Genomic DNA, 19,954 nt, shown 5'->3' with positions numbered 1-19,954 from the left:
AGCCTGAAAAAAGCAATGACTTCAGTAGCCTTTATTTTTTTTCTCTCCTTTATGGGCTGGAAGCCAAATGAAAGGAAAAGTTTTTTCTAGCATTGCTTTTAAAAAATTTCTCTGTTGGCTACTCTTTGTTATATGTAGTTTGTAACGTTTGAGAAGAAATGATATCCTCCATCCCTCCCGTCCCCCCATCCCGCCCCCCACAGAAATCTCATGTTTACTCTGCATCTTGAAAATACCTGCATTTCTCCTTTGAGGGACAAACTGAAACTGGCCAAGTGCTGCCCAAGGAGCCTCAGCCACCCAGCTCCCCAATAGCAGGAACGCCCCGTAGGAATGCCGTGGTCTGGCTAATGGGAAGTTCTTAGCCCTAATCACTTAACTCTTCTAACAACATCAGCTCCGCATTTATGTGGTATTCAGCCTAAGAAGTGATTTTACAAAATGGAGTGCGTTTCCTCCTTATAACTTCTGTGTAAGGTCCACGGGGCAGGTGTTGTTAACCCTCCTCTGGCTCTTTGTCTCCATGTATGGTTTTTTGTTTGTTTGTTTGCTTGTTTTCCCTCCCAGTTTCTTTTTATTGTGGTAAGATACACCTAACATAAACTCTTCCGTCTTCACCACTTCTCAGTGTCCAGTTCAGTGGCATCCAGCACATTCCCACTGTTGTGCCACCGTCACCGCCGTCTGTCTCCAGAACTCTTTCATCGGGGAAAGCAGAACTCCATACTCATTAGACAAGAACTCCCCACCGCCTGCTCTTCCCCAGCCCCTGGCCACCACCTCTCTGCTTTCTATGATTTGTAACCGTCCTCTCTTTTTGCACACGAGGACCCTGAGATCCCTAGCCATGGGCGAACTGTCTTGTGTGTCGCCGTTTGCAAGTGAGCGGCACACGGGACAGGGATCCGGGCTCAGCCTTGCATCCCAGCACGTTTTCGGCAACATCACACCGCAGGTAGGACAGTGAGAAAGGGTGATTGGTAGACTAGGTAACAGCTTTCTGTTAGAAATAAGAAAACCCTCCAATAGGGAAGGGATTTTTTTTTTTTTTTAATTAAAAAACTAGCAAAACGAAATAGGAGCTGCCTATGTATCTCTTGCCAATCTGACGTTCTGTCGTTTGTTTGAAATACTGTGAAGGAGTACAGCTTGCTTTGCTTCAGGAAAGAATTGAAAAGATATAGTCTCTGGTTTTAGTTTCCAGCTCTGTCTGATTTGCTCTGTGTGCCGGCAAGAGAAACAGCATCTGTTTGGGCAGTTTCTTTTTTTTTTCCTGAAAAAAACAATAAGTCCTGGGGTCCATTTTCTTAGTGAGGAAGGTCTGAGACATGCTTTCTAGTTTACATGAAAATGAACTTCTGTTCTTTTGCAACTGTTCTCACTTTGCTCTGGAACGCACATCCCCCATGAAGGCAGAAGAAAACGTTAAGTTGTCAATAAAAGATCCCATCATCTGTTCACATTTCAAGTAGTCTCTTTTAGAGTGACTCAGATTTTCTTGGGGGGAATGGGAGAGGTAAGTGCCCAGTCAGGTAAAAATTTAAACTCTGCATCAGGCCTATTATCTTCTTTCTCAAAGGCTCCCCCTGGTCCTCTTTCCCAAAAGTACCTGGTTGTGGGAAGAAGGTCCATGGAGATAGAGCCTTGCCCTGGGAATTGCTCTCTGATTGACAGCCCCACCCACTTGTTTTTGATTAACCTGTGTTGTCACTGTCTCTGCCACCAAAGCACCTGTGATGGCTGGATCTGTTGGTATGCTCATGACCCCAAGGACTCGGCATTCCGCACTGGCTTTGGCTGGTCCATGGGGGCCTGAAGTCCATGGCCACTCTCATTTGCCCTTTGCTCCAGGGTCATCCAAGTTGTCTTTTTAAAAACACCTTATTTTGCAATACTTTCAATCTGAGCACAAGAGTATGAGAATAAGAGTATTTGTATATCCCTAGTCCATTTTTAATACTTTGCCACATTTGTTTTATTGTTCTTTCTCTGTAAGCACATCATTTTATGTCTTTCTGAGTCATTTGGGAATAAGATCCAGTCCAGAGAAAGTAGTCTGGGAGGGGGCATTGAGATCTTCCTCAAGTGAGCAAGGGAGGGAATGTTTGTTCTTTCCTTTTCTCTGCTTTCTTCCAACTCTCCTTTTTCCTGAGTTAAGTTCTCCACTCTCTTGAACTCTTCCTTCTATTGAACTGGCTTTGAGGCCTTTCTGTCCCTGGCTCTTGGCTCCTAGTTGCATTTCCAGTTGTTGGTGCTCTTGGAACAGTGTGTTCTTGGGAGGTGTGTTGACAGGTGTGTTGTTGGGAGCAGATGGGCGTACTGCTGACTTCCATGTGCTCCTGTGCTGTTTATTCAGGAAGTCAGGCTCTCCACTTGCATGGCAGGTCTGCCTGGGGACAGTTGGCAGACAGCTTGCTAACATGTATGCAAGCTTTTGGTTGAACTTTTTTTTTTAATTAATTATTAGAGAGAGAGAGAGAGAGAGAGAGAGAGAGAGAAAACACAGGCACACTGGGTAGCAGGGGAGGGGCAGAGGGAGAAGGAGAGAGAATCCTTAAGCAGATTCCCTGCTGAGCACAGAGCCCCTACACAGCCTTGATCCCAGGACCTGAGATGATGACCCGAGCCAAAATCAGAAGTTCGATGCTCAACCAACTGAGCCATACGTGTGCCCCTAGCTGGACTTTTCTTCTTCTTCTTCTTCTTCTTCTTCTTCTTTTTTTTTTTTTTTGTAAGATTTTTGTTTATTTATTTGACAAGGATAGCGAGAGCAAGCAGGAAGAACAGCAGGCAGAGGGAGAGGGAGAAACAGGCTTCCTCGCTGAGCAGGGAAGCCCAGTGCAGGACTCGATCCCAGGACCCTAGGATCTTGACCTGAGCTGAAGGCAGACGTTTAACTGACTGAGACACTAGGCGCCCCTTCTAGATGGACTTTTGATCCAAAGTTAGGAACTTATAAGCAGGATTAAAAAAAATGTGACTTGTGGCTCAGTCATGATCCTAGGGTCCTGGGATCGAGCCCAACATTGGGTTCCCTGCTCAGAGGGGAGTCTGTGTCTCCCTCTTTCCCTGCCCCTCTCTCTAGATCATGCTCTCTTTCTCTCAAATAAATAAAATATTTTTAAAAATGTGACTTAGCAACATGGTGGTAAAAAGTTGTAAGTAATTTAAAATCTATAATTTATTCTCCAGTATCATCTTTGAGATCATGAACTGTATGACTTTACGTATCTGACACATGATATAGTGCCTGCAGTGTGGTGCTCCTAGACATTTGTGAGGGAAAACTAAACTTTAATTTACTAAATTTAACCCTTTCATTTAGTGCATTACTTTTTTAGATGGTGATCCATTCCCCGCTACCTTTTCCAGCTTTATTTTTGCAGAGTTGGTTACCATGTTTTATATCTTCTAACCCAGTTTCTAATAAAAATGTAAAAGGAGGGTAAAAGGAAGTACCTTTCCAGTAACTCCATCTTTTGTGAAGGACTTTCATTTTCCATCTTTCATATAAGCATATGGCTTGTTGACATGCTCACGGGCATGGTGTACTGCATTTTTCAGATCTGCTGAAGATGGGAATGGGGCTAGTATCAAGAACTCATTAGAGTGTCTACTGATTTCCACCTGGGAGAGCCAGTTCCTTTCAATAAAGGAATAAACCAATTTTCAGCAAATAGGTAGATACATTAAAAATCAGGTTGAGATCATAAATGTATATATAAAATAACACATTTGAAAGCAATTCAGGAGTATATTATTACAGGTATTTTAAGTTGGAAACTTAAAATAGCATGGAAATGTGTTGTCAGTGTAGGAAACAGAAAAGATAAAATTAGAAAAACTGCAACATGTAAGTACTGATTTTCTCAAAGTAGTGAAAATTTGGAAGAGTTCAATAAGGTCTAAAATAACATTAGAGACACATTGGGTAATGATGTATTCTATCTTCCTTACATGGAAAGGACTAAAAATAATATACTGTTCTTGCATTTTTTTCCAGAGAACTATTGTAAGCTGTGTGTGACAGTAGAGGGGGTGAACAGAGGGTGTTTCCTTAAATTAATATTCAAATGTTCCCTTCATGAATTTGAATTTAAATTGCTCAAAATATATAGTTTTTTTCCCAATTATTAAAAATACTGCATGATCATTTTTGAAACTTTGGAAAAAAAAATCAAAAAGCACAAAGAATATAAAAATCTCCCAAGCTCCACAGATAATATGAAAGACAGTTTGCAGTTTTGATTGTCTAAGCCTAAGCATGGACTATTTAGGGGCAGGTTAATTAGTTTATAAATTCATTAGTATCTGACTTAATGGAATAATTATATCCTTTGTTGGTGCTTGTCTTTTGGTTTTTTTTTTAGCGTGTAGATCCTCCCTATAACAGAACAGGACTTGAGTGGAGAGAAAATGGTGGCATTCCTTTGCTTTGATTCTGTAGCACCAGTGAGAGGCTGGGGTTGAGGTTGGCAGTGCATTTGGGGATACCTGTTGATTTTTGGGCTGTTCTTGCTCAGTCAGCTGCAGCAGCCACATCTCCCCTCTTCCTTGATTATAGGCTGTGAGAATGGCTATTTGAAGAAATCAGCCATTGGGCAGAATTTGTTCTTGTGAGTTTTCTTTAGTGAAACGCAAGCTGATCATGTGGTCGAAATTTATAAGCAGTGGATTTCCCGGGAACCTGGTGGTGGTGTCCACGAGTCTTGTGTTTATAACTCCAGTGGACACCCATCCAGACTGTAGATTGTATATAAATGGTGCCTCCCAGAATGTACCAGTTGGTCTGTTTACTTTCATTCCTTTTCTCCCCAAAAGAGAGATTTTAACTTTGATGAAAAAGCTTAAAGGATACTAAGTGTCTTTTTATTAATTTTTGAAATTTCATTTCATTTTTTCTTCTTTTTGAAAAGGGCTAGCAGGGCACCTGGGTGGCTCTTTGGTTAAGTGTCTGCCTTTAGCTCAGGTCACAATCTCAGGGTCCCGGGATCAAGCCCTGCATGGGGATCCCTGCTCCATGGGGGAGTCTACTTCTCCCTCTCACTCTCCTTCTGTGCTCTCTCTCTCTCTCTCTCTCTTAAATAAATAAATAAAATCTTAAAAAAAAAAAGTGGGGCTAGCTTTGGGCGCCTGGGTGGCTCAGTCAGTTAAGTGTCTACCTTTGGCTCAGGTCATAATCCCAGAGTCCTAGGATCAAGCCCCATGTCAGGCTTTCTGCTCAGCACAGGATCTGTTTCTCCCTTTCCCTCTGTCCCTCCCTCACTCATGTACGCATGTACTCTCTCTCAAATAAATAAATAAAATCTTAAAAAAAAATGGGTTAGCTTTAATTTCATTGTTCAGGACCGTAGCACATTCTGTTGGATTTATTGGGGAAATTAAATTTGAATTGATTCTACTAATTATGATTTGAATGAGAGGAAAAAGTATTAAAAATAGCTGTAAGCTTTTCATTTGAAATAGTTTTACCTACTGATTAAAAATTAGAGCAATATGAATCTCAATAGTAAAAAGACAAATAGCCCATTTAAAAAATGGCCAAAGAACCTGGATAGACATTTCTCCAAAGAAGATATGCAAATAGCCATTAAGTACCTAAACAAATGCTCAATCACTAGTCATTAGACAAATGCAAGTCAAAACCACAATGAGATACCATCACACCCACTAAGATGAATAATAATAAGCATTGGCTAAGGTACGGAGAAGTTGGAACACTCCTACATTGCTGGTAAGAATGTAAAATCACATAGCCACTTGGAAAAACACTCTGGCAGTTTTTTGAAATGTCAAGTATAAACTTACCATATGACTCAGCAATTATCTTCCTAGGTATATAGCCAAGAAAAATGAATTACATTTCTATACAAGAACTTGTACATGAATATTAATAGCAGCATTATTCAAAATAGCTAAAAAGTGGGGGACACCTTAGGTGGCTTAGTTGGTTGTATGTCCAACTTTTGATTTTGGCTCAGGTTATGATCTCTGGTCATGGGATCAAGCCCCACATCTGGCTCTGTGCTTGACAGGAGTCTGCTTGATATTCTTTCTTTCTCCCACTGCCCCTTCCCCCCACTCTTGAGCACAAGTGCTCTCTCTCCCTCTCTCTCTAAAATAAGTAAATAAATCTTTTAAAAAATTACCCCCAAAGTGGAAATAACACATATATCCATCAACTGATAAAATGATAAACAAAATGTGTTCTATCCATACACTGGAATGGCAATAGAAAGGAATGAAGTACTGATACATCATCAACATGTACCTTGAAGACTTTATGCTAAGTGAAAAAGCAAGTCACGGAAGACTGCATATTCTATCAGTCCATTAATATGAAATGTCCAGACTAGAAAAAAACCTGTGGATACTGAAAGCACATTCGTGGTTGCCTAAGACTAGAGGTGGAGGGGAGAAATGCAGCGTGAGTGCTAATGGATGGATGCAAGGTTTCTTTTGGGTGACAAAATGTTGTAAAATTAGATTGTGATGATAGGGACACCACCGTGACTTAGTCAGTTAGGCATCTGATTCTTGGTTATCGCTCATGATCTCAAGGTTGTTGGATGGAGTCTCTGCACTCAGCGGGGAGTCTGCTTGAGAGTCTCTCCCTCTCCCTCCTCCGTGACCCTTCCCCAACTCTCTCTCTCATGAATAAATAAAATCTTAGATTGTGGTGAAAGCTCAGCACCTCTAAGAATGTACTAAAAGCCCTTAACTGTGTACTTTACATGGGTGAATTGTATGGTCTGTGAATTATATCTCAATAAAGCTGTTTAAAAACTTTTTTAAAAAAGGCATAAAATCAGGGCAAAAGAAGGACAAATTTTCCAACAGAATTGAAAACATTGAGATATGATGTATTATTTTTCTTATCTTTTATCAACCCAATAACAGTATTTTCCACTATCCAAAAATACATTTCTTTTAACTTATGGATATAACATCTAGGTTATGCTTAGGAGTAGAACAGTCAAGTCATTCTGTTCAGTTAAATTTTTAATAATTGTGCTTACTTTGGTGGTACAGATTCTAAGACCGAAGCAGTCTAAGGAGCATTTAGCTAGAGGACATATGAACCTCAGTGCAGTGTTCCATGTATTAGAAACATTGAAGGAAAAAAGACCTGAATAAATATGTGTATAGAAGAGAAAATATAGTATTGTAGAGGTAGTGTTAAAAAACAAAGTTCAGCCTAGTAAATTTGAAGATCTAACTGGCTTTACTTAACAATTCATTAATTGGGCAGCATCCCATCTAGCAAGTACAGGGGCGGTCTGAGGAGTTGTACAAAACGGCAGGATTTTATAGGAAGAAGGGCAGGGCCGGAAAGTTGTTAGCAAAAGGAAAGGATTATTCCAGGCAGGGTCGCTTTCCTATAGGAGGGAAAGTAGCAGGTCTTACCTTGCAGGTTACCTCATCTTCCTCTGGGGAATGGAGAGCGCCCCTGTGGCAGACTCATGGAGGACTCATTGACCCCAGATGGGGAAAATTCCTGACTGATTGGTTAAGACTATTTTTCTGGGGGAAGTTGAAACTAGAATTAGATTAGTTATTAAACTCCAGTTTGGAACTCTAAGAGACAAAGAGACACCATTTTGGGCTTGTGGTTTTTCCTTTTAACAACGTCAAAGACTTACTGATCGAGGAAATCAGCAAGATGGTAAAACTGGTTCCAGGAGCATTTGGGCAACTGATGAATGTTGGAATAAGATTTTTATAGGAGAAACTTTTTAATCTCCTGTAAGACAGTATTTGCACAAATACTAGACCAAAAAAATCTGTAAGTTTATGTATTATTTTACATAATATGAACCTTAATTGGTAGTAAATAGTAAATCAAAGAAACTGATATTCCTTACAGAATGAAATATTGCTTGGTGGGTCCGTTAATGCTCCAAGATGACGTTGAGAGGACATGCTCTTTTTTCTTTGTGTTTCTTCTAAGCCAAGGAGTAGCTGAAAGATGACTTATTCACTGGCGCGGGGATAATTGCCTATTCATGTGGGAAACAATTAAATTTAACTCTCACACTATACAAAAATGGATTCCAGGTATATGCCTGTCATTTTCTCTCTGTATTTGAAACATTTATCATAAAAAAGAAGAAAATAGGTAGTTGATGAAATACTATATAGTAGTCTAAGTGAGTGAATTAGGTCTATATCAAAAAAATACGGTTGAATAAAAAAATCCATATGTAGCCTGATGTACTGACTGTGATATTAATATAAATTTTAAAATACTATAGAATTTCAGGGACTTCGTGTACATGTATACAAAGGCATAAAGGACTAGAAGGCATAAAGGACTAGAACTTTTATACCTCTGAAAATGTGAATAAAATCTAACATTATTTTATTAATAATTATTAAGTTTTGTTGAATTCAAATCTGTTATTGTCTGGTAAGGATAGTGTAATTGTAGCTTTGAAACATGCAACATTTACCTGGCATAGCGGACTTGATCTTAGTGGAACTTAATAAATTTTAGTATTTTATATAGATGATATGTCACATCACTGGGGAAAATACATGGTCTTTAAAAAATTATCTTGGGGAGTGCCTGGGTGGTTCAGTGGGTTAAGTCTCTGCCTTCGGCTCAGGTCATGATCTCAGGGTCTTGGGATCGAGCCCCGCCATCGCCATAGGGCTTTCTGCTCAACAGGGAGCCGCTTCCCCCGCTTTCTCTGCCTGCTCCTCTGCTTATTTGTGATCTCTCTCTGTCAAATAAATAAATAAAAATCTTTTAAAAAATAATAAGAAATCATCCTGGGGAAAATGGCAAAAGATTAAGAAAAAATACACAGCACTTTCTTGTACCATATATTTAAATTATAAATAGATCAACAAATTGAATATTAAAAAATGACAGCACTGGTAAAATTATGCTATATAATCTTTGTGGAGGGAAGGTTTTTCTAAGTATTATGTCCTCAAAGTCAGAAATGTTAAAGGAAAGTGATTAGTTTTGATTAAATAAAAATTTCAATATTGGGGAGAATTTTGTAATTGAAGCTGAAGGCAAATGAGAAATGGGATCATTTCTACAGTAATTTCGGCGACCATGTTTTTCTAGCCCTTATAAATGAATCTGTAATAGAACAGATGGGCAAGAATGGTCCAGATAGGTAGATGACGGCTTTGTGAATGTCTTTCTCTTTGCTTCTAAGCAGAGGTAACCGTCAGTGTCCTCGAGTCTAGTTTGTGTAAGTGCTGGGTGCTTCCCCTATTCTGGTAAAAATGGCATTGTGATGGAAAACAACCTGTCTTAACCTACATTTCTTTCTATGTATGGTTGGTGTTTTCTTTTCTCCCAACCACCTTTGTGAGAAGAACCTTGATTTTCCCTTAACCTGATGTATAAAATTTAAGGGAACTTGATATATTCAAGATAGATTGAATGTTGAATCTAAAATATTACAGGGTATTGGGAAATCTGAAAGGTGGGCTAGAATCAAACTCCACTTAATTGAGGGCATTACACACTTAAAATTTAAAAAAAAAAAAGTTTCCCTAGGGAAAGTCAATAACCCTTTTCTCTGTATGGCTTGTGTATAGTTAAGGTGAATGGAAGGGGGAGGTTGGGGCTTCTGTTACAACACGGGGCGGGGCTTACTCTTAAACTGGGTTTCCTTCTCTTGCTTGGACCTGCCTCCATGTGTCTGTGGAGGGAGCTCTGGGGCAATAAAATGGCCCAAGTCTGTAAACCAGATCAGTCCCCACCTCCTCTTTTGTTTCCTTAGCACTCTGTGGTGTGTATGTAATGGGAAATGGAGCCATTTATTAAAAGAATATACCTTACAAAATATATGTCCTTTAACTCAAGAATTTATACTCGGGAAATAATCAGGCTAGTGACTAAAGAGCTTATTACAATAGTGTTTGTAATTACAAAACATTGGGAGCAACTTACATCCCCCCAAATAAGGGACAAATAACAAATTATGTTACAGTAACTATTATAAAGCAATTCTGTCCAGAAGAAAAGATTCAGGATAAGTTAAACATATGATGAAGGAAACTAGAAACTGTCACCCCATGATTTGACCTAAAAATCATTTTGAGCTGAAGGCAATCAAGAAGCAGTAAACACTGGAAAAGCTCCCCTTTTCCTGCCTAAACGCAGGAAATAAATTCTCCTTTTACTGGAGAAAGACATTTGTATCAGCTTAGTGACTCTGGAAACCTTTTTAAAGTAACCGTTGTCTTCTTAGTTACTTCTTCATCATATACTATTCTGAGCCCCAACCTTTGTCTCGCCAATTCTTCACAAATGTGAAAGCTGCTTTCTTCTTTGGGGTCTTCATTCTCTTGTGAAGGCTCCCATGTTCAGGATGAGTCAAGTAAAATATATATGCTTTTCTCCTGTTAATCTCTCTTTCTCTGTTTTATTGCCAGGCCCAGCCAGGGACTCTAAGAGGGTCAAGGAAAACTTCTTCCATCCTTACAATAGTATTCCATTTCAATAAACTATAAAAATACATGTATAGATTTACTTGGGAAAAGATCTGGGAGGATATTTATATACAGGATACAGTGTTGTCTTTGGGTGGAGAGCTGTGGGGGTGATTTTTTTTCTTTTTTGTGTGCTAGAATAAACAAAATAAGTTTATTTTATTGCTGCTATATTTCAGAAATGTTCACCATGTAACAGTACATAGATTTTTGTTACTGGATTTTTAAAATTGATTAGACATAGAGGTGAGATGTATTAAATAACTGAAGGTCTTATGTTGTACACTTGAATTTATGGGGACTTTTCCTGTAGGACAAAGAAATAAAAACCTCATTCTGTTTTGTTTTGTTTTGCTTTTTTATTAATAGGTTTTCTCGCACAGATATGGCAACAAGCAGCAGTCCCTTTGCATCACTTGATACAAAACTGGCCTCTGGACGGCTCGGATCATCTAATGTGAGCAGGTCAGGAAGAGGGTGCAGGTGTTTTCGGGACAACAGGGGAGAGCAGTACAACGCTTTGGTGAATTGCAGTGTTGATGTTACAATAGGGCTTTGTATTTTACTGACTGGCAAAATAAGCAGGTGTATTCCCTATTTTATAAATTAGGGAAGGAGAGGCAGAGTTGCTAAAGGACTCGTGAATGGATGGCACTGTTACCTAAAAAGAAACCAAGCTAAATTCAACATTTGGGACACACATTCCCTTTTGAGCCTTTTGTATCTTAAAATTTTTTTAATCATCAATTTCCTTTATAAAATATTATAACCACATTGCCAAGCATTGGAGAAAATGGAAGGAAGGAGAAACATCTACCATAAATATGACCCCTTAAACTGTATTCTCGTCTTTTCCTGGGCATATGCTACTGTCTGATATGGATGCAGCCATAGCGTTTTCACTGAATGTTGCAGTATGATTATTTCTCTACTTACATTCTTCTTGTATCCTTGGCTTAAAGAGCATTTTAAGAAATGTTGATTGTAGAAAATTCAGGAAATATAGAAAACTACAAAGGAAAGAGAAAAATGTATATTACCATCACTGTAACTTTGTGTGTGTGTATGTGTATCCTTTTTTTTTCTCTTTATATATAGAGTGCTTTTTTTTTCTAATTACTTGGCATCATGTTCTATATACTATTTAGTAACCTGCTTTTTAAAAATTTTGTTATTATTTTTTACCCTGCCCCTCCTCCTTTTTTTTGTACCTGCTTTTTCAAAGTTAATGTATCATTACATTTTTCCTTTCCATTAATATCTTTGTAATATCACAGTTGCTAAGTAATATTCCTTTCTTGCCCATTCTAGAATTAATATAATGAGTTCTTTCTTTTCGAACATGTATGTTTCTTTATCAGATATTAAAGGTGACTCTGTGAAAGTTATGTTTTATACTATGAGAAAGGGCTTTTTATCTATCCTTACAGGCTTATTAAACTTTAAGTTATACACCAGATCTTTAGCATTTGAGATTTTGCATTTGAAATTTCAGCTACTTGTGAGTGTGTTCCTAATACTCGTGGCTTTGGCAGTTTGCCTTAGGGCTCAGCTCTCACAGTACAACGAAGGGGTGGATGATTTGAAGACTGATGAGTGGAGATGAAGCTGGAACTAACTCCTAAGGATCTTAAAGTCATTTATTTTTCACATTACGATTTCATTCCATACGTCTCTGCTTGTGGAAATCTGAGCTTTCTGTAGAAATATGAGTCTCTCCCTCAGGGTTAACCTCTAACTCGTCTGATCATTTCCTAAGTAACTACTGCATCAACCTTTCTAGATCTTCCTTGATTTGCGGTGGGCTTACATCGCAAATGAGCCCATCATAAGTTGAAAATGCATTCAGTGTTTCTAACCTACTGAACATCACAGCTTCGCCTTGCCTACCTTGAATGTGCTCAGAGCACTTAACGGTAGCCTGCAGTTGGGCAAAAGCATCAGAACCCATTTCTGGTAGAAGAGTAACTGAAGTGGGATTTTGTTTTCATGCTTGAAGGAAGGGATTTGAAGAGGTTGGTGGCATGAAAATGTGATTTTAAGTTCTTTTAAATTATCATACTGTTCATTTACTTACTGAAATATTTTCCTATTAGAAGTTGTTACACAGGGGTGCCTGGGTGGCTTTGTCAGTTAAGCATCCGACTCTTGATCTCAGCTCTGTTGTTGATCTCAGGGTCCTGAATTCATACCCTGTGTTGGGCTCCATGCTGGGCCGGGAACCTACTTAAAAAAAAAAAGTTACACAAAACATTTTGGAGAAGGCTCTGATTTTATTATTTATTATTTGTTTATTTGTCTGTCTATCTTGGTTGAGGGGAAGGGCACAGGCAGGGGGAGAGAGAGAGAGAGAATTTTAAGCAGGCTCCGTGCCTGACACAGGGCTCGATCTCACAAATCCAAGATCACGACCCAAGCCGAAATCAAGTTGGACACTTAACTGATTGAGCCACCCAGGCACTCTAAGGGCCTTAATTTTAAAGAGCAAAATTTCTATCAAATAACAGATAACTTTTAATAAAGGGTAAAATCATAATGATTATACAGATGTAGAAATAAACACGTTAAAGATTTTACTTAACTCGTTAATCAGTGAGGGAACGAGGCAGATGTTATAACAGTTTCAAAGGAGAAATTGAAACAGCACAAATTTATATGGAGTAAAAGAATATTGAAATTAATGTCCAAAGTCAGCAAAACTAGCTTTTTGTATGCTGAAGGAGAAGAGGTAATTGAACCTCTACTAGTCAGGATAGAATTTACATGTCTATGGACATGTTAATAGACAATTATTTTCCATTGCTCTCAGTTACAATTTACAGAGTTGCAATTCAACACTAAAAAACCGAATCTATTGAAAAATGGGTGGAGGACCTGAATAGATATTTTTCCCAAAAGACATACAGATGGCTAACAGAAACATGGAAAGATGCTCAACATCACTAACTATTGGAGAAATGCAAATCAAAACCACAGTGAGATATCAATTATATCTGTCAGAATGCCTAAAATTACAAAAAAAAAAAAAAAAAAGACAAGACATAACAAATGTTGCCCAGGAATTGGAGAAAAGGGAACCCTCGTGCATTCTTGGTGGGCATGTAAACTGGCACAGCCACTGTGGAAAACAGCACGGAAGTTCCTCAAAAAAGGAAATGTTGAAATGCCATACGATCCATTTTCATTGCTAGGTATTTACCAAAAGAAAAGGATTCAAAAAGATGGTGCACCCCATGGTTATTCACATTCTTTACAATAACCAAGATATGGAAGCCAAGATACAGAAGATCTGGACACCCAAGTGTCCAACCATAGATAAATGGATAAAGAAGATATGGTGTATGTGTACAGTGGAATATCACTCCGCCATAAAAAACGATGAGATCTTGCCATTTGCAACAGCATAGATGGACCTAGAGGATATGATGTTAAGTGAAATAAGTCAGACCGAGAAAGACAAATACATTCAACACTTATGTGTTGAATCTAAAAAACAAAACAAATGGATAAACAAAATGCAGAATCAGACCTATAAATGTAGAAAACAAACTGATGGTTGCTAGAGGGATGGGGTGGGTGGGTGGGTCGGCAAAATGGGTGAAGGAGAGTGGGACATACAGGCTTCCACTTAGGGAATAAATAAGTTGTGGGAATAAAAGGCACAGCATAGGGAAACAGTCCATGATATTAGACTAACATTGTACCATGACAGATGGTAGCTACATTTGTGGCAAGAATAGCAAGAGAAGATGAGTCATACACCTGAAACTAAGGAAGCATTTTTTGTCCACTATACTCTAATTAAAAAAGAAAATACAGTTTACAGAGTTGCAAGATCCCTAGAATCAAAAAGCAATCCGAAGGGATCTCTTCTGCAGTCTAGACAATAATGCATAGTTTTCTGCCAAAGCGTGTTTTTCCCCCTACATGATCAAACTAAACCCCAATAACTTTCCCCTCTCCTATGAGTAAAGGTAGTTCCCCTGCTTGTGGTCTTTGTGCCTGCTATGAGCCTTATTTGTCAATTTCTTCCACCCTCATAACCGCTTCATAAAGTAGGTGGTGGTGGTGTTCCCATTTTTACAGATGAGCGAGTCAGGCTTCAGAACGTTAAAGACATAGCTACTCAGTGGTAGAGTTAGAATTCCAGCCTTCCGTCTTCAAAGCGTCCATGCACACACACATGCGACAATGTGCTTATAGTAAAAACTGTAGACATTCTGTGTATTTTTCCTTGGTCTTTAGGTCAACATCAAACAAGGTGGATCTCAAGTGTGGCCTAGAAGAATGTGAAGTGGCATTGAACTTATTTCTAAGTAACAAATTTACAGATGCCTTAGAATTGCTTCGACCATGGTAATTAACTTTATTTCTTTCAGATAAAATATATTTTTTTCAAATGTTTCTGATGATTCTTTCTTTCATGTCATGCTTGTCAGTTAATTTATCTGCATTTCCACCTGCACATTTCTAAGCTAATTTGGTGGAGACCCTCTACCATTTGTCAGTTTTAATATCCAGTTAAGAAATCTGTCTTTTCAAATTTAATCAGTAGAATGTTTCTGACTCTCATATTTTTATTTCTTTATGTGTTGAAATACTGTCACTGTATATAGTTTCATAGAGCTTCATTTTGCTTTCCTCAGTGAAATGTTTTTATGGATATGCCTTTAAAGCTTATATATTAAAAAAAAGTTTCCTTTGAAATAGAATGGGAAGAACTAGAATATGCTAATCTCAAATGTTCAAGAAGAAATTTAAGATAATTAAAAAAAGTTCTTGGGACTCCCTATTTATGTGATAAATAAGTTAAGCGATTTAATTTCAGTTAATAATACTGTTCGTTTTTCAAATGTGGCAGCAACACCCATGCTCACCCTGATACTAGGTGTCACCTTGACCACAGCCCATGTGGACATATGTGACTATGTTTGCAGTGTGCCCGGAGCTTGACAGGAATAGTCTTACATTGTGCCTTCAGACATAGTCACTTGCTTGGATGAAGCTTAGATCTTGTATCACAATTTTTTATTCATTTTTCTTTTTTCTTTTATTATTCTTTTTTAAAGATTCTATTTATTTGAGAGAGAGAGAGAGCATGGGCAGGAGTTGGTGGGGAGAGGCAGAGGGAGAGGGAGAAGCAGACTCTCCACTGAGCAGGGAGCCAGATGTGGGGCTCGATCCCACGACCCTGAGATTATGACCTGATTTGAAGGCAGACGCTTAACTGACTGAGTCTCCCATGCACCCTAACAATTTTTTAGAGGGTTACTTGAGCACAATAGTGGGAATCTCATTTCTTTGGTCAGTAGGGTAATGTGACTCTGATCACAGACTTTCAATCTTACTTAACTTGTGGTGGTGAGCACTGCATAATGATAGAATTGCCTAATCTCTATGTCGTACACCCGAAACTAGTATACCATCCTATGTCAGCTACACATTTCAATTAAAAAAATTACATTACCTCCTCAGATGCTGCTGTGGTAATTCTATTACAATGTAGAAGAGCTGTGAGTATTTCAGACCTTAGGAACAGATGATAAAATAGATGGTATCGCCCACAGCTGAAGGACATTGCCCAGTGTTGTCTGTTTTTTGTTTTTTTTAAGATTTTATTTATTTATTTGACAGAGAGAGAGATCACAAGTAGGCAGAGAGGCAGGCAGAGAGAGGGGGAAGCGGGCTCACTGCTGAGCTCGATCCCAGGACGCTGAGATCATGACCTGAGCTGAAGGCAGAGGCTTAACCCACTAAGCCACCCAGGCGCCCCCCAGTGTTTTCAACACATGTCTGTCCTGCTTGTCTTCTGCCTTGTTTCCCTCTGTCCTTCCCAGTCCTCAGACTTCTCTTTCTTCTCTCTACTTCCCTGTTTTCTTCTCTCGGCCTGCCTACCTTTTTCTTTTTATCTCTCCTCTCTGAGCTTACCTGCCTATCTCCTTTGTTTTTTATTCACACAAGATTCCTTTTTTCCATCTCAGACACCCAGCTGGTCATAACACAGAATGAAAAGAAGTGATTATTTTATTTGGTCAAGTTTTATATTCTCTGATCTTTATGCAAATTTCGTTGTTAAACATATGTTTTTCCCACGTGAGTTCCTGTTTCCTCTTGGAACTTTGGGTTTAAAATTTGAGGTTTAAGGGCACCTGGGTGGCTCATTTGGTTAAGCGACTGCCTTCGGCTCAGGTCACGATCCTGGAGTCCGAGGATCGAGTCCCACATCAGGCTCCCTGCTCCATGTGGAGTCGGTCTCTCCCTCTGACCTTCCCTTCTTGTGCTCTCTCTCTCTCTCATTCCCTCCTTCTCAAATAAGTAAAATCTTAAAAAAAATAAAATGATTTAAAAAAGTTATAAAATGTGAGGTTTAAAACCACAATACATGATTAATTTTGCGCTGCTCCTAACTCCTTGCGATTTTTCCCAGACAGCCAGTGACCTCACTAGTCAGGACAGACTGCAAATTACCAAAGGATGTTTAGACTATTTCCATAGGGTAAAAGAATAATGTGTCTTGCATTTGTTTTTCGTAGCTGTGGGCTATTGTGCATTATATTTGGATTAAAAACAGAATCGTGCATTACCATTTTAAATCTTACAACAAATTGACCTAATGAGAAGTTTTGAGAAAGAGATGGTGAGGTTTTCACAGCCTGAAAGTCTGGGATGTGCGGTCCATTAGGACTGATCAGTGCCCTTAAGAGTCCAAGCAATTCTCACAGATAATTTAGTAATTGGAATTGTCAAGAACTTTAATCATGAATTGTAGATAATGGGATTAGATTAGATATGAGGTCTAAAACATACTTTTGCATGGACCCATTGGGGCTGACCTAATTTATTGCAAAAATCTTGCTTTCCTTTGGCCTCCGGATTCTGTATCAGAATCTCCCTGTCACAAAATGCATTTCTAGTGGCCTTTATTTTAGTACTTATATCAGAGCTGAAGATAGTAAGTATATTGCCTGGTGTTCAACTGGGAAAAACTGGTTTGCTTTGAAAAGTTTTCAAGGAAAAGAGTCCGCAGGCTGCCCCCTTGTGCTGAAACAGAGAAAAACAATTGTCGGCTTCTGCTTCAACCCGGAACATTCTGTGCAGCCTGTGGAGGCTCAATTTGGAAAGTCCTTGATATTTGAGTTTTTTAGGACATGCCTTTCTCAGTCTGTATTATTTCAGTGATTATGGTGTAGGAGTAAAAGTTACCACTATCAAAGTCACGATATGCATTTATTAGGATTTCTTCTGATTAGTATCAGACAAGACCTGCATGTTTTTAAGTCTAATTGGAATGTATTAATTCCCTGTGTTTTGCCCCCAGGGCTAAGGAGAGTATGTACCATGCTTTGGGCTACAGTACTATTGTGGTGCTGCAGGCGGTCATGACCTTTGAGCAACAGGACATCCAGAACGGCATCTCTGCCATGAAGGACGCATTACAAACCTGCCAAAAGTACGAACTGAGTAATTAACTACTTGAGATACAACTACAAACCTTTATGTCTGTGTGACAAAGCGATTGTGGTTTGCTGATGGAGACCTCTGTTTGAAGTTCTCCCCAATTGTAGTAAGGGACTTGTACTCCAAAGCTTCCTGGCCTCATGTAGTTCCATGTAATAGAGTTAACATTTCCTATTAAGAATTATAGTAGATTCTTGTTTGGCCAACCACTTGGCATCTATACCTCCACCTTTCCCCCCCTTCCTTCTTTCTTTCTGTTCTTTTCTTTCCTTCTTTCCTTCTTTCCTCCCTTCCTTCCTCCGGTAGCTTGAACCACAGAGAAAAACTGAGGGAGACATGTGTGGGGTCAGCAGCACACATCTCTCAAGGGGTCTCTCTGGAGTGGATGAGTTCAGCTACTGCCTGCCAAGCCAGTGTGTCCTTTTATGCAGGAGATGCTGCCTGTTCAGAAGAGAGAGCTTTATTTGTCTAAAAGGACATATTTGGACACTTCCAGTTGGTGAAAATGAGACGGATTTTCAGTTTTATTTTAATCTTTGCTCTGTGTGTATAGCAAGACCCCACCAGCAGCTGTTAACTGGCATTGGTGAAGTTTAACATGAAACTATGTCCTTGTGTCATTATGTTGCCATGCTACAAATGAAGAGAGTTTCCAAATACTGCCCTCTAAGTGATTCTTAACCTGCAGATGCCTCTTCCCCCAGAAATACTGATTTCGGCCAACAGATCAGGGAAGGTTCTTGGCAGGGTTAGCATTCATTGTTTTGTGTGGGTTTGTCCACTCATGTGTCCAGTAAACCTGGGTGGAGTGCCCACAGGATGCCTGCCCAGTGCTGGGTGCTGGGTGTGCAGTGTGGAAAAGAGTGGTCCCTGTGCTATAGACTTGAGGGTTTAGTGTTTCTCCTTGCTAACTCTTTAGTGTGACTGTGACAAAAATGAATGTCAAAGGAAAATGAGCCTGGCCTGATTTATTGTCATTTTTTCTTTCTCTTTCCCATCTCCCCTTCTGCTTATTCTCCACAGATACAGGAAAAAATGCACAGTTGTAGAATCTTTCTCAAGTCTTCTTTCTAGAGGATCATTGGAGCAGCTGACTGAAGGTAAGACCTGTTTAAAGATTAAGTTTTTCCTGTCTTTGAAAAGTTAAAACATGATCATACTTATAAAATTCAGTATGCAAGTGTAGGATATAAAGGACATGGAATATCTTTTTCCTTTTCCTATCATACTCACCCACTGGTAATGGGTTAATGGATTAGGATTCCCCACATAACAGAGTGGGGTTCAAAGTTGATCTGCCTTTCTGCAAGCCACAGTTCTTTCCACTGTACCCCACACTTTCTCTGGTAGGCTTGTAGAAAAGGGAACAAAATGTTCACATATGGATGAGGGAAATGTTGAATCATTCCTATGTGAGACATCCTGAAAGTAGATGGTGCTGTGTTACTATCTTTTTATAATTTTTTTTACATGGCACTTTAGAAAATCTGGACTTATTTACTTATTACTACTTATTAAAAAAGAAAACAAACAATGAGATACTACTATATCCCTATTAGAACTTCCATAATCTGAAACACAACCACCAAATGCTGTCAGAGATGTAGAGTGAAAGGAACCCTTATCCATGGCTTGTGGGAATGCAAAATGGTACAGCTACGTTGGGAGACAGTTTGGCAATTTCTTACAAAACTATACAATCCAGCAATCAGTCTCCTTAATATTTACCCAAAGGAGCAGAAAACTTATATCTGCATGTGGATGTTTACAGCATTTTTATTTATAATTGCCAAAACATGTAAGCAACCAAGATTTCCTTCAGTAGGTGAGTGGATAAATGAACTATGGTCCATCCAGACAAATGGAGTATTATTCAGCACTGAAAAGAAATGAACCATCAATCCATGAAAAGATCCAGAGTGACCTTAAGTGCATATTACTAAGTGAAAGACACCAATCTGAAAAGGCATCAGGCTATAGGATTCCAAGCGTATGACATTCTGGAAAGGGTCAAACTGTGACAAGATCAGTGGTT

At 39.0% G+C, this 19,954-nt stretch overlaps 1 protein-coding gene across 1 annotated transcript in view; it reads left to right on the top strand.

The window, feature by feature from the left end:
* The window catches only part of LOC111156596 (tetratricopeptide repeat domain 39B), a 126,384-nt gene that overhangs the window by 61,121 nt on the left and 45,309 nt on the right, over positions 1-19,954 (top strand). Inside the window, exons 3-6 of the mRNA XM_022517584.1 lie at positions 10,831-10,926; positions 14,707-14,817; positions 17,780-17,911; positions 18,943-19,019. Of these exons, the coding sequence (XP_022373292.1) occupies positions 10,831-10,926; positions 14,707-14,817; positions 17,780-17,911; positions 18,943-19,019 (416 nt within the window). The remainder of the gene's footprint in view (positions 1-10,830; positions 10,927-14,706; positions 14,818-17,779; positions 17,912-18,942; positions 19,020-19,954) is intronic.

Source organism: Enhydra lutris, unplaced genomic scaffold (assembly GCF_002288905.1).
Source record: "Enhydra lutris kenyoni isolate GAN:26980312 unplaced genomic scaffold, ASM228890v2 scaffoldscaffold47, whole genome shotgun sequence".
Classification (NCBI taxonomy): Eukaryota; Metazoa; Chordata; class Mammalia; order Carnivora; family Mustelidae; genus Enhydra; species Enhydra lutris.
This window is presented reverse-complemented; position numbering and strand designations above follow the sequence as displayed.